This window comes from Pelmatolapia mariae, linkage group LG3_W (assembly GCF_036321145.2).
Source record: "Pelmatolapia mariae isolate MD_Pm_ZW linkage group LG3_W, Pm_UMD_F_2, whole genome shotgun sequence".
NCBI classification, from domain to species: Eukaryota; Metazoa; Chordata; class Actinopteri; order Cichliformes; family Cichlidae; genus Pelmatolapia; species Pelmatolapia mariae.
In genome coordinates, this window is record NC_086229.1 from 78,473,801 (window position 1) to 78,489,362 (window position 15,562).

Sequence of the window (15,562 nt, forward strand, 5' to 3'; positions counted from 1 at the left end):
TAAGCCCACTGATCCCCTTTTGAGCCGTTTTGCTTTGTTTAATTATACGCGGTCCCTTTTGTGAAATGACAAAACTTGGCGTCAGTTTTCCTTAAATTTCTGTGAATACATTATTACTTTGGTTAAATGATTTCCTCCGTTTTATACGGCTAAGCTTATTATGCTTCAGTGTGTCCACAGAAACTGGCCATTCTGTATGTTTGCAAGTTTTTAAATTATTGCCAAACAGAGGTTTCTAGGAACTGCCAAGATTCTCCAGCTACAGCACGAAATCCATAGTTTTATTTTTTTTTTAAAAAGGAGAAAGCTTCATTGAATTATTTATTCTTCTCTTATGGAGACTGATTATGAGATTAGTTTAAGTAAGCTATAGGATGTTAGATAATGATGACTGAGCTTAATGCCAGCCCGCCTCAGCTGATGGCTCGTTTACCACTGCAAGCTGCTTTGCAACCCACTCTGTTTGATGTGGTATCATAATTGTTGCTGTTGTGTCATGCTCTCTTCTGAAAGGTTTTCTGTAAAAATGACACCCTTACTGCTTCCATAGGAATTAAGAAATACACTTAACTGATCATCAGTAATTGTGAGCACCATTGTGAGCATACATTTTGGCAGTTGGATGGTCTTCACACCTGTAGTTGGTTTATGTTGGTCGAACTCATGATGTTGATGCGTTTGTAAAGTTCTAGCTTTGGTTTAGTTTCTTTTGTTTGTGGGCGACATAATAAATACAGGGAGAAGGTGCTGCATTCTGGAATAGTGAACGTGGAAAATTTACATTAATTTTATGGTTAGTTGCTACCCCGTACTGACGATTTGTATACTCTGCACATCTATAGTACTCTACTGCATCCCAGAAAGTGAAGCATACCTGGGTACGGTAGGCGTTTAGCTTTAAATTTCAGCATACACCTGGTAGTTGGCTCAAATCAAATTCACACCATAAAAAGACCGCTCTAGAGCTCGGTACCGGGCCACTACCACCCCCTCTACAGGGTCTTTGTGTGATTGTTTTGGTCCATACCCAAGTGCAATTACTGTGTTCACAAAGGGGAAATCAAACCTGACTTTGATTCAAACTGACTAAACTCTGCAGGTGTGAAAACACCCCAAGAAGAACTTGGCAGCACATTTTAGGTTTGCACATTTGCATCTAAACAGGCAACAAGACGTCTGAAACGACGTCCTTTAGAACGGATGAGACCAAAGTGAGGACGTTTGGCCATAATGCACAGCGCCATATTTGTCGAAAGCCAGGAACAGCATTACAGAATAAACACGGTATACCAACTGGCAGCACAGTGGTGGAGGAGTGGGCTTGTTCTGCAGCCACAGGATCTCGGCACTTTGCAGTCATTGAATTGACCATATACTCCTCTGTACACCAATGTTTTCTAGAGTCAAATGTGAGGTCATCTGTCCCACAGCTAGAGCTGAAACTGGGTCATGCAACAGGACAACGAGCCCAAGCACAACAGCAAATCTGCAACAGAATGGCTGAAAAAGAAAAGAATCAAACTGCTGTCAAAGTCCAGACCTCAGCGTGACTGAAATGCAACTTCAATGAACTGAGGCAGCAGCGCTGTAAAGTGGGCTAAAAATCCTCCACAACCATGTGACACACTGATAAAATCATACAGTAAATTGTTACCGCAAGTTACTGCTGCTGAAGGTGGTTCTACAAGCTATTGAGTCATGAGCCGTACTAACTGTAGTTCCAAAAGTAGCACCGAATTTAAATGAGTGCAGATGGGAATAATAATGTATTTTGCCTAAACTGGTAATGAATTAAAAAGTATTAAGATGCTGCAAGGCACAATTTCCAGAAAAATAATGATTCTGCATGTCTCTAATTTGTCTTTGTTCTTATTAAACTGAGAAACACTCTTGCTTGTTTGTGTGTTCAGGTGGTGGACCTGTACTGGGGTGTCGATCCCGAGGAGTGGGACAGTCCAGAGCTGCAGCGACTCAGAATGAAACTCCTGGAGGAATGTCTGAAGACCTCGGCTGGACCGTGCTTTGTCGTGAGTATCGTGCACTGCGTAGGTTATCCTTTTTAATGATCTGTTGACTTTGTGTTTACACGATAAGTACAAAACTCTGTGAAGAAGGCGTTTCCTTCTGCGACTGTTATTCGATTTCATTCCTTGCCTCTGACGTGGGATTAAAACTGGGCTGTTTTTGGGCTCACGTGCCTTTGAGTGAAATCACATTTTACTTTTAGACCTGTCTTTGTGCTGAAACAAATACTTTGACAAACCTTCGAAATCCTTTTGTGCAGCTGTTGTGTGCAGTGTGTGTGCAAGCAATGTGTGTGCGTGTTTATTCTGTTTGTACAGTACGCAGTCCGCCTTTTTTCTGTTTTTCAACGTGTACCGTTGTTAAAGGGGCCATCCTCCTTTCAGAGAATAGCATTTGAACGGTAACAAAAATAAAACGAACTCACCAAAGTGACAAAAATGCTCTGTCGCCTGTCAGCATGACTGATACGAAAGTATTTCCCACAAATGGCGATTGTATTAGCGCTGAAAGCTCAATGCAAACTTAAAGATGCGCTTGCGTGAGCGCAAGATGTGAAGACCTCTGGAAGGAGAGAGAATGGCGTGATACATCTTTACGCTTGACAGTTCAGTGATCTTTTTTAGATAATTTTAGGTCACATAAAAAGGAAAAAAAAAAACAGGCCCAAGGAGGAAAGGATGGAGACAGGACTGCACCGAGGAAGACGACAGGAAGAGAAATTGATGGTGAATTATTCAAATGGAACAGATCCGTTTCTAGAGGTTGAAATTGAGGTGAGAGATCACAGGGAGACATAATGCATTATGGGTGTAGCAGGAGCGCTGGTCTCTAGAGGGAATAATCCCCATCCTTGGAATGACTTTTGTATTTCCTTCTTCTCCTATCGTCCACGCACTGCTGCCCACTGCTATTCTAATTCAGCTGTTGTCATCGCCGTCTGTCACAAACACATTTCACTACATCTCAGATTCATCATACCTCGTATCCAGTGGAGTGATGCTACTTATTTCGAGCACTTCCTCCAGTTGATGACACCTAATGCCGCATGGGGAAATTTCATTCGCTGGACAGATACAGTATATTTAATAGTTCTTAATATGGCGTCGAGACTCCTAACTCATCAGTTTTCTTGAATGTAAGCTGACCTCGGCCCAACTGAGGAAGTAAGTCAGAAACCAGAGTCAAGCTTTTGTTTGGAGCTGTAAAATGAAGCTTTTGCAATTGAAGGTTGCAGTTCCTCAAATGTCCACTTCTAAGTGCACATCAGCCCCCACAGGCTACCATGTTAAAATGTTAAAATTACAGCCATTTTTATACATTTATACGTCTCTGCCTTCAGTTTTGTCTTCTATAACTCCAAAGTTGGGTTGAGATCATTGAAGAACATCCACAAATATACCTTATATATCAAATATACCATCAATACACACTAGTGACCACTGGCAGTCATGCATGCCCATGCCACAGCATTTACTCCATGATTTTTGGGATTCTGTATGAAATGCTGTATTAGCAGTGGTTGCAGAGAGTAGCACCTTGAAACATGAGTGAAGCTGCTGTGACCATTGTAAGCGTTTTGAGTGGACATGCAACAGTTTGCAAGCTCAAAGATTTCTATGCAAGTGCACTTCTTGCGACATCTTTTCACCCGGGACTCTGTCGCAGCGTTTCCTAATGTTTCTGTGATGTAGCGTCAGCCCAATCAGGCTAAACTGGCCTAAAATGATCACATGCGATTTAAAAGGAAGTGGCACAGCCTCCTCTTTGTGCCGCTGCCCGGTGTTGGTCGTAGTGTTGAACACGCCGCACTGATTTCATTCATTCCCGTCGGCCTCTCCGCTCTCTGTCCCTGCTGCAATTTCACCAATTTAACCCTGACTGACCTCCGAGCAACACCACACTGCACACTCAGGGAAAGTAGACACAGGTGCACACACACACACACACACACACCTCTTTGTTCTGTCTCCGATCCACTTTTCTTCTTCTATCCCACTTTCAAGCGTACAAACAAACACCCCCACAGGAAGTTGCAAACAGAGCACAGTGACCTGAGGGAGACTGAGAATCACCTCGGGTGTTTTCTAACTTTGGGTGATAGAGACTGTTCCACACACCCGTACACAAGCATGCACACATCCTCCCCCATCTGGCTGCTTAAATCTTTAATAGAATATTCTCGTCCTGTGCTCCCCGTGGTGAATGTATTTATGCTGAGGAGTCCGCAATACCTCCACAGGATTAAGTCCCATTCAGACTTGTCAAAGCCAGCTGCTGCGCTCCCTGCAGCGCGGCTCCCTGTTGTCGCCACACAGGCCGTTCGGGCGGGATGGCAGCCCCGTTTCCAGGACTGGGGAGCTGAAAGTGGCGGCGGCGGGCCCTTTGATCTGGGACTTGGATCCTCATTTATGACAGTTCTGGGTTGTCTGAGCTGTCTCTGGAGTCCCGTTTATTTTTACAGGGCGGTAGACCTAGATATATATGTGAGGATGGGGAGTATGTCAACAGAATTTAAGGTCTTGTTGTTTCAACAACAAGGTAGGTCGTAGGTTTTAAGGATGTGAGGCTGTGTGTGGATTCAGTTTTCTCATTTTGCATCCTGTACGTTTATTTATCTTATTTTTTTGTGGGTTTTACGTCCTTGCAAACTCAGCCGCAGTCTATGGTGGTTTCCAGACACAGTTATCTTCAGACCTTCTCAGGGGCTGTCCAAGTGTCACCCCAGCTAACACACACATACACAAACACATGGCAGTAAGAGGAGACTTCAAAGACAGGCAGGTCTGCCGGGTATGCAGCCCACAATAACTGTCACAGAGCCCAGTGCATCGACCAGAGAGGAGGGATGGCCAGAAGAAAGGAAAGAAATGAAGGAATAAACGACGAAAAGCTGCATTTTTTTTCCTGCATGCAGACACTACAGAGGGAACAGAGGAAAAGGATTGACGTGTGTAGTGTAGGTGTGTTTCTTACTGCTGCAGAGGATCTGTGAAACAACAGGAAACCTTTTACACTTTGTTTGGTACGTACAGTGCTCTCTACAAATGCTTCCATGCTGTGCTGTACTCAGATTCAAACTAACAGCTTTGACACCTTGTCTAACATATCTTGCTGCTAATAACTGAAACAAAAAGCTATGTTCATTTTCTCCCTTGCCACAAGAGGTCGCCACAGCTGGGTAGCACTGCATGGTTTGTTTGGCAGCTTTAAAAGGAACCCCGGCTATTAAGACATGTTTGCGCTAAAATATGTACTGTGCTTTCAATAATATATATGTGGTATTAAAATACGCCAAATGTTTTCCTTTTAAGCATTTTTTTAAAATAAAACCGATTTACCAGTAGGCCACCATTGTTATTTACTTCTCAATGCACTCTGGGTAGTGACGTCATACGGTTGCACCGCATCGAGTTCATAGTTAGCAGCACACTGGAAATGGCTTCTGTTCAAACTTTCCAGTTTGAACCAGAGCAAACCGAGAGAGAGGATGAAAATAGTCAACCAGTACATTCGTTAGATAATACGTTAATTAAGATAAGATAAGATAAGATAACCTTTATTAGTCCCACACGTGGGAAATTTGTTTTGTCACAGCAGGAAGTGGACAGTGCAAAAGTTATGAAGCAAAAATTAGAATAAAATAAAATAAGAATAAATACAGTATACAACTGTACAGAATAGAATAAAATAAAATACTATATACAGTAGAATAAAATGGAATAAAATATGCAATAAGATAAAAATAGAATAGAAGTGCTATATACAACTCAGTAAAAATACAACGATGCCAGAAAAGATTATTGCACATTAGTGTTATTGCACATTTGTGAATGTGTGTGTTGATCAGTTGGAGTCTTTGTTGTGCAGTCTGACAGCAGTGGGGAGGAAAGACCTGCGAAATCTCTCCGTCCCACACCGTGGGTGCCGCAGTCTCCCACTGAAGGAGCTGCTCAGTGCTGTCACAGTCTCATGCATGGGGTGGGAGATGTTGTCCAACAGGGATGACAGCTTAGCCACCATTCTCCTGTCACTCACCACCTCCACTGGGTCCAGAGGGCATCCTAGAACAGAGCTGGCCCTTCGGATCAGCCTGTTCAGTCTCTTCCTGTCCCCAGCAGAGATGCTGCCACCCCAGCAGACCACACCATAAAAGATGGCTGAGGCCACCACAGAGTCATAGAAGGTCTTCAGGAGTGGGCCCTCCACTCCAAACGACCTGAGTCTCCGCAGCAGGTACAGTCTGCTCTGCCCTTTCCTGTAGAGGGCGTCTGAGTTATGAGTCCAGTCCAGTTTGCTGTTCAGATGAACACCAAGGTACCTGTAGCTGTCCACAGCCTCAATGTCCATACCTTGGATGTTCAGTGGTTGCAGTGGAGGATGTTTGTGCCTGCGGAAGTCTACCACCAGCTCCTTTGTTTTACTGGCATTGATCTGGAGGTAGTTCAGCTGGCACCAGTCCACAAAGTCCTGAGTCAGTCCTCTGTACTCCTTGTCGTCCCCATCAGTGATGAGGCCGACTATAGCAGAGTCATCAGAGAACTTCTGCAGGAAGCACTGGGTGGAGTTGTGGGAGAAATCTGCAGTGTAGATGGTGAAGAGGAACGGAGCCAGAACCGTTCCCTGTGGGGCCCCCGTACTGCAGACGACCCTGTCCGACACACAGCCCTGAGTCCTCACATACTGTGGTCGGTCGGTGAGGTAGTCCAAAATCCAGGTAGTGAGGTGATGGTCCACTCCAGAGTTCTCCAGCTTGTCCTTCAGAACCGAGGGAAGAATAGTGTTGAAGGCACTGGAGAAATCAAAGAACATGATTCTCACAGTGCTTCCAGCGGTCTCCAGGTGAGCGAGGGAGCGATGTAGGAGGTGAATGACGGCATCATCCGCTCCAATGCCAGGCTGGTAGGCAAACTGAAGTGGATCCAGTGATGAGCTCACAAGGCGCCGAAGCTGAGCCAGGACCAGCCGCTCCAGGGTCTTCATCAGGTGGGATGTCAGAGCCACCGGCCTGTAGCTGTTGAGGTCCTTGGGGCGTGAAGTCTTTGGCACTGGTACAACACAGGAGGTTTTCCAGAGCTGTGGGACTCTTCCCAGCCTCAGGCTCAGGTTGAAGAGGTGCTCCATCACACCACACAGTTGGTCCGCGCAGGACCTGACGACCCTCGAGCTGATGCCATCTGGACCCGCTGCCTTCTTGCCATTAATCCTCCTCAGTTCCCTCCTAACCTGGGTGGTTGAGAGAGACAGGCTGGAGCCTTGTGTTGATTGTGTATTGGATGCTGTTGTTGGGGGTGGGGAGGAGTGAGCAGGGTGAATAGAGGAGGTGTGAAGTGTCTGAGGTGTCAGAGGTGGAACAGCAGCAGTGGGGGTGGGTGAGTCTGCAGCCGATGTTGGAGACAGCCTCATGGCTGAATCAAATCTGTTGAAGAAATGATTCAGTTCATTTGCCCACCTCACATCCCTCCCAGGAAGAGAGTTCTGATGTTTGTGGCCTGAGATGGTTCTGAGGCCTCTCCAGACTTCACCAACGTTATTTTGCTGAAGCTGGTTCTCCATCTTCTGCCTGTAGCTGTCCTTCCCATTCCTTATCAGTCCCCTCAGCTCTCTCTGCACCCTTTTCAACTCCTCTCTGTCTTTGGATTTGAAGGCCCTCCTCTTCTGCTTGAGGACGGCTTTAATTTCTGGGGTAATCCAAGGTTTGTTGTTGGAGAAACACCGTACAGTCCTGGTAGGTACGGTGTTATCCACACAGAAATTAATATAGTCAGTAATACATGTAGTAAGGCTGTCGATGTCCTCTCCGTGGTCGTCACAGATCACCTCCCACACAGTCGACTCAAAACAGTCCTTAAGAGCCTCCTCGCTCTCCTCCGACCATCTCTGTACTGTGCGGGTGGCTGGTGGCTCCCTGCGCACTAAGGCCTCATACACAGGGACAAGGTGCACCAGGTTATGATCAGATCTGCCCAGGGGAGGGAGAGGTGATGAACTGTATGCCTCTTCTGCATTGGCATACAGTAAGTCCAGTGTTTTATTGTCTCTGGTTGGGCATGTCACATACTGGGTGAAGGTGGGCAGTGTGGAGTCCAGTGAGGCATGATTAAAGTCCCCTGATGTTATGAGGAGGGCTCTCTGAGATTGTGTTTGCAGTCTGCTGACCACTGAGTGGAGAGTGTCACAGGCTGCATCCGCGTTGGCCGAGGGGGGGACATACGCTGTTATCGCGATAACATGCGAGAATTCCCGGGGCAGGTAGTACGAACGCATGCTAACGGCTAACAGCTCAATGTCTCTGCTGCAGAGTTGTTCTTTCACAGTGATGTGCCCAGGGTTACACCATCTGTCATTCACAAACACTGCCAGTCCCCCTCCTTTCCTCTTACCGCTCTCTCTCGTCCTGTCCGCTTGCAGCAGCTGGAATCCCGGTAGTGTCACGCTCGTGTCCGGAGTTAGCGGTGTTAGCCACGACTCCGTTAGCATCATGATGCTACATTGCCGGTACTCCCTCTGTGACCAGGTTAGCGACGTGAGCTCATCCAATTTATTGTGCAAAGAACGTACATTTCCAATAATTACAGAAGGAAGAGATGGTCGATAACGTCTCCTTCTCGGCCGACGGCGCTCCTTCCCAGCACGACACCCCCGTCTTTTCCTCCTCAGCTCGCTGGGAATGTCAGGTCTGTCCGCCGGCAGTACCGCTGCGGGACGCAGCGCTAACAGCTGATCCTTACTGTAAACAAAGGATCCCTGCTCTGGGTCCCCAGACACGGGTGAAAAAAGTAGAAAAAAACTAAGAAAAACGACCAGAACTAGCACAAAACGGTAGAACATGGTTGCAGAGTCTAATTACTAATACGTTAGTTATAAAAAATTACGAGAAGAAAAGATAAGAAAGAAATAAACTCAGAATGAGCAGAGCTGCTGTAACAGGCTGCCGCACACGGGGGGCGCCGGAAGAAGATTGTGCTCCAACTTAGATGAAGATGAACGCAATCCGTCACACGAGGACGCGAGAGTGATGGAAAACTACTGGTGTCTATGCGGCTACTGCTTGCCAATGTCAACGGCGACTGAGAGCGTTTGTTGTAAAGAGCTCAATTTAATGGCAGCAGCTATCCATGGTATCGCATAACCGCCTGATAAAAACATTAATAGAATTCTAATTTTTATTATACAGTGAAATTACGATCGTTATTTTTACAGATTCTCCATGCACCAAAACTTAACCCAGATGTTCTTTGGGCAGCCCTTGTTAGCCTCCATGATCGGTATACTGCTAGTCTACCAAGTCGTAACCAGGTCACTAATAGGCAGGTTAATTAATACGGTTGCTACACTATAAAAAACAAAACAGGTTAGCTGAACGAAAGCGCCTATACTACCGACAACCAATACATGTCATCGCCATTCCTGACTGATGTGTGCCCAGTGAATGTGGTCACCACGATACTATTGCATGCACTAACTAAACTAAAATAATAGTTAAACTATTGCAGTATTGTGCTACTGAGATGGCCACATGTTCACATTCAAATCACAACAACAGTTGCCTCAAGGCGCTTTATATTGTAAGGTAAAGATCCACATTTGTTCTCTTACTTCTCTCCTCTCTAAAGTTACTTGCAAGCACATGTGAATTCAATAATCAGACAACCCAGGACAGTTTTCAGTGCTGCCACAAGCACTGTTAAAGAGCTTCCACACAGGAAGTGACTAGCAGTAATGAGCAAAAGAGGTGACACCATGTGGGCCTGTCCAAAGTTAAGGGTTTCTCAACTTCTTAGCAATTGAAGTGATTACAAATGAGACCTTTGATTGACATATGGCACCTTGATGTTAGCAGCCAACCGTCAGCAATAAAGCGATGAGTGAATTGTTTCCTGTGCCTTGAGCTGTTCCTCTCTCGAGCTACATAAATTGAACACGTTTTTGTTCCTAGCATCCAATAAAAACATGACAACCTAAGTTATAGATCATGGTTGGGCAATATGTGAAGTTTTTAACAGAACAAGGCACAACCCACACCTCCACCTGGTTGGAGGTGGGGGTTACAAGTTAATTATTAACCAAGTAGAACAACCCCGACCAACCTCAGCAGATGTTAAAGTGTTAAAAGGGAGTTTTTATTTCCCACTGTCGCCAAAGTACGGAGCCCCGCAAGGGACATTGGAGAAAGGAAAAAAAAAAAGATGAACTTTTGTGAGATCTCGCAAAATAGGCCGCATCCTTTGCAGGTCGCAGTTGAAGGTCGATCACGTCACAGCCAGGCGACAAAGGCTGTTCCAATTTGAAGGCCGCTCCAAATGCGTTCTTCATTTCCCCAAATTTGAAGGATGGGTCGGGTGTATCCTTCGTGGCCCAACCTATCCCAGAATTCATACCGCGGCCCAGCCAATTCCAGTTTCCAACAGTGGCGGCAGCTACTTAGAGTAAGAAAGAGTAATCTTAAAACTATTTTGCAAAAGTTCATGTTCAGTTTTTTTTTTTCTCCCATGTCCCTTGTGGGGCTCCGTACCAAAGCGCTCAGAGAAGGTCGTCTGATTGTCGAGGTTTCCTCTGTATTATTGTAGGGTCTTTATTTTATATTATAAAGTGCCTTCAGACTTGAATTGAATAGAAGTCTCAGTGACACTAAATTAGCAAAATAAAATTGGAAAATTAAATACATTTGTTAATAAAAAAAATCTTGTCCTACTATAAGGAAAGTAAAGAACTAAAGGGCATGTAGCCAACTTATTTTTCACTCACACAAAACAAAACACATCAAAATTCAACAAACTAACAATAATGTTGCTTATATAAAATAATTTGCAGAGCAAATAAAGAAAACAAAGAGAAACTACTACAGCAATGTGAGCTTTCCTTTTACAGGAATCCTTTCATAACGGGAGTTTAAATTCCATTTAATTTCTCAGATTTATGAAGACTCTTCAGTTCAACCTTGTTAAAAGGATTTAAGGTGTAGAATCTCACTATTTCAGAGTTAGAAAAGATAGCTCTTGAGAGGAATTGCTATTAAATAAGATTTCATTTTATGTAGTCATCCCAGGTGTTAGTTTTGGGGGTTTTGGCAGTAATTGGACCCAGAAGCAGAAACCTTTTAGGATGTTTACTGTAAAAGACTCTTGGAGATGTGGCTGGTATGGAGTGACTGATGACGGCTGGAGACTGAGGCAGGTGGGAACGGGAGAGGGGAATGGTGGTGAACCTGGCAGGAGCGTGTGGCTGAAGAACGAGCCGAACAGGCAGACGTGTAACTGTGGATGGAAAGAAGCAAAATGAAGGTGGGCTGAGAGCTTCAGTCTGGCATCACAGCTTTCACTGATGAGATGATGAGGTGCAGGTGTCCCAGCTGCAGCACACACATGCACGCTGTTTTTCATTAGGATGACATGCCTCCTCATTTCTTGCCTTTCTATCATCTTAGCCCCTCCCACCATCAGCTTAAGTAACGTCAGCAAAGCTGCATCACCTGTCACATGCAAACATCACCTGTTTATACCACAGACTGATAGATGTCAGTGACTTTGTTTCTCAGCTGCTTCTTTAGATCGTGGCGTGATGTTGCTTTTTGGGATCTTTTAGCCTGCTTCACTTCATCACACAGGTTCTGTTTAAGCAGGTTTGCAGTAATCAGGCCTGTGTGTGTCTGGTGAAACTGCGCTCAGCTGTCCAAAAAATTGCAGCTAATCACAATTAATTCATGATTTAACAAGGGCGGGAAGTTACTTACACACAGGGCCAGGTAGGCTTGGGTGTCTTTTTTCCTTAATAAATCAAGACATGATTTAAAAAACTGCATTTTGTATTTAAAATGTGTTTGATGATCTGAAACATGCCAGTGTGACAAATATGTTTTTCACAGCACTGCACATGTTAGCGTAAAGTAAGCCAGAGAGAAACACCAGAGGCACGGCGAGAATGCGCGGCCATCTAGATTTAGAGTCGCCTCACTTCATAAGACAGACTCGACTGTTATATAACCAGCTTTGTTATTGGACGTGTCAGTCTTTCTTTATGAGTAACAGTCACTTTCAGCGAGCGTCACTCAAAAGGCACAACTCAACGCAAGACAGGTGGCAGTGCAGGGCTGTGAAACACACACACACACACCTGGCTACGAGGGGCTTTTCTCTAACCTGTCGATGCAATAAAGCTGGTCTCCATGGCGATGGTAGGGGTTGGCATGGTGATGGTGTCACTGACCCGGAGATTAAGCATGACAATGAGCCATGACTTTTTTTTCCTTTTCTTTTTTCTTTTCTTGTCCGTTCCTCTCATCAGCTCTCCAGTGGTCTCAGATTTCCCCCGGTTACAAAAAAACGAAACTAAACTAAAACTTGACGATCGCCTCAAGGACACATATCAACAAACTGTTCCGGCTCTGCTGCCCGCACGGCAGCTTTACTGGATGTAAGAGGATAGTTGAGGATACTGTAGCTCGCGTTTGTTTCCCACTGCTTCTCCTCCATTCAGTTAACATGATGTAAGCGCTAATACGATATCCCAGACCTCTTTTCTTCAATGATACTGGAAATTGTGTCTTCATGCTTGTGGAAAGATTGCTCCGATTCAAGCGTAGCTTCTTTTTGGCCACAGAGTGTTTGTACTGAGGGTCAGGATGCATACTAGTATTAAATCTGCCAGACTCTTGACTGCACTGATAAGCTGCTCCTCACAGCTTCAGAAAATCAAATGCTTTTCAAGTGGTGCAAACATTTCTCGACCTTTTATTTCTTTATCTTAACCTTCAACTCATAATCCAGATCATCTAATGTTATTTTAGTCCATCTGGCTATATTTTCTTACTCTCCTGAATGCATTTGTTCCCACTCAGCTGTAAATCTTAAAAAAAAAAATCATGCCACAGATATGGAGTTTCATTTTTATAAAAGGCTCATAAATTTCAAATGGGTGCTGCAGTTTTTTTATACAATGCATTACTCATGCAGGAATAATTAGGATATATTTTAGGGGCTTCTTAAAGGAGTAGGAAAACACATGTGGGACTGAAATATTGTTCCAGTGTTCATTTAAAGAAGACCTCCCATGTGCAAAGCTCAGCCTTTAGACGGCTTTCAATGCTGAGTTTGAGGCAGTTTTCTCTACTCGTGGCTCTGTTTGATGTCAAAGGAAGTAAATACCCTGAATACACAGAGACACGCAGGTTGCAAAGAAGCTCCGCCCTCCTGTTGCTCATACTATAGACTGTAAAAAAAAGATGGACATAGCCACCGTGATGTCACCAGGCCATTAATGAAGTCATATTTTTGAAGCCTCATTAAATTAGATTAGCTTTTTCTTCTTGGCGTATCAAAATTGTAACAAGTGAGGGGGCGGATCTGAATGTGAACCCACGCACTCATTGGCTAATGACTTGTTAATCAAATCATTAGCCAATGAGCATATCCTGGACAATCCTCCTTTCTGACACTCAGAATGACCCAAATTTACAAAATGGGTCATAAACTCTGCAGGAAAGTGTTCACAGAGTCAGCGGGCCGTTTTCCCAGACCAGTGAAACCCAAAGTGTGGGCCTGGGCCCCTGGTGGGCTGCAAAGGTACTGCAGGTGTGTGAATTAAGTGAATTTAAAAAAGGCAGGTTTAAGGCACTTATGCATTTGGATTCACTTTCCATATTTCATATGATAAACTAGCGTATCATACATGTACTTCGAAATCTGCATTTAAAAGTTTCGCTTTTAACAGTGTCGTTTTTTTGAAGCCACAAGTTACCGTACATGGATGAGAGAGTTGAGTGCCCTAATCAGCTGGTGCTGTTCAGCTGGGTTATCAAACTGAATTTATAAACTGCATATGTGCAATGCACAGAGATGCATATCAGATTAGTGCTAAGCAACTAATAAAAATACAAGAATTTCACTCCTCCATATAAAGCACAAACATGTTGGGTGGATGCAACATCATAACATTCGTTAGATAATACATTAGTTGTGCTCCAAATGTAACAAACAACATTATCACATTGAAGAAATCCAATCCAAGTCGTGGATGAGTCTCAGCTGCCTGTGTTAGAAGAACTATCAGTCACTCAGTGATGGATCGATGGGCTATAAAAAAAATTTCACCCCACTCCAGGAAGCCAAAACTGTATTTTTAGGCCCCGAACATGCTTTTTCATGCTGTAACACAGGAGTCCTTTTGGAGCCAGTCTCAAGTAGATCCTAGAAAAACTATTTTTGCACTTCTGCACTGGCGTCATGTATAAGCTTAAAGGCTGGATCTTTAGTTTATTCTATCTATTTAGGACAGCCAGTCAGAAGAAATAAATGGACAGTAGATGAATCAGAGGGGAAGGCGACTGCACCAAGAAACAGTATAACATGGATATGGAATACACAAATGAGTTCAGATTTGAAGTTTTTTACCCGTTCTGTTCTAGTGAAGTCAAAATGATGGCGCAAAACTAATTTCTTGCAAAATTACCATGACAATTGGCACATACTACATGCTGATAGGCTCCAGTTTGCACGTAGTGAGATGTAACACAGCTCTCCAAGTGTCAGAAAAAAACCATTTTTTTCTCACATCATCTGCTTCTGTTCAGAGCCATATTTCCCTCTGCTGTGCAAAAGCTTATGCAGCAAATACCCGAACAGTTGACTGTGTCTTTCATTGATTAATTGACCGTGTGAGTGATTGATTTGCTAATTCATACTGTAGCTGTGCACAAAATCTTTGCTGCCTCTCTCAGCTGGCTCATCAGATAAAGTGCACTTAGTCAGAGTATATAGCCCCTCACTGTCACCCCCCCCCCCCCCCCCCCTCCCCTCAAGGATAAAAAAACACAGTAGGGAAAGAGGGAGCGAGGCAGAGTTGGCACTGCCATTTGGCCACTGTGTGCTTTGCTATTGCCACTTTAGCTTCATGTGTTTCCTGCACCTGTGGGTCCTAAAGTGTAATAAGCAGTAACTCCTCTCAAAAGACTAGCGTATGGAGTGACACACTCACACACACAAGAAGGAAGTTGTCAGCTTCCAAGCAGTAATCCACTTAAGATAGCCTCGTTGCGTGCCTGCTCTCCGGCTAAGACACGGGAGTTAAAGCCACCCGGACAATATTTGCAGTTTTTTTGTTTCTTTATTTACAGTTTGACTTTAGTAAGCTAAGTGGGTGACAGAAGTGACAGACGGGTGGATTGGTGTGAGCGTCTGTGTCTGTGTAGGCATCTGAACACCTGATTTTGTAATTTTGATAGGAAACATCAGTTGGTTTTATCCTAATCTCCATCTCTACACACACACACACACACACACACACACACACACACACACACGTGCATGCACACAGCTACTCCATTCGCCCTACATCACTGGGATGCAAGCTGACAGAGACTTTGTCAGCAACTTGGAGAGTGACTGTTCTCTCCTCTCTCTACCTCTCTCACACACACACACACACACACACACACACACACACACACACACACACACACACACACACACACACACACACTCAGTATTACTATAGCTCAGCCCAGTGCCTCCATCCTCTCCGACACATCACTGCAGTGCCGTGA

The 15,562-nt window shown here is 44.5% G+C and overlaps 1 protein-coding gene across 2 annotated transcripts in view; it reads left to right on the forward strand.

Moving 5' to 3' along the window:
- Positions 1 to 15,562, forward strand: part of LOC134624848 (NACHT and WD repeat domain-containing protein 2) — a 63,492-nt gene that overhangs the window by 24,085 nt on the left and 23,845 nt on the right. For both annotated transcript variants that reach the window (XM_063469946.1, XM_063469945.2), the window contains exon 4: positions 1,911 to 2,027. In XM_063469946.1, coding sequence (XP_063326016.1) covers positions 1,911 to 2,027 — 117 coding nt within the window. The remainder of the gene's footprint in view (positions 1 to 1,910; positions 2,028 to 15,562) is intronic.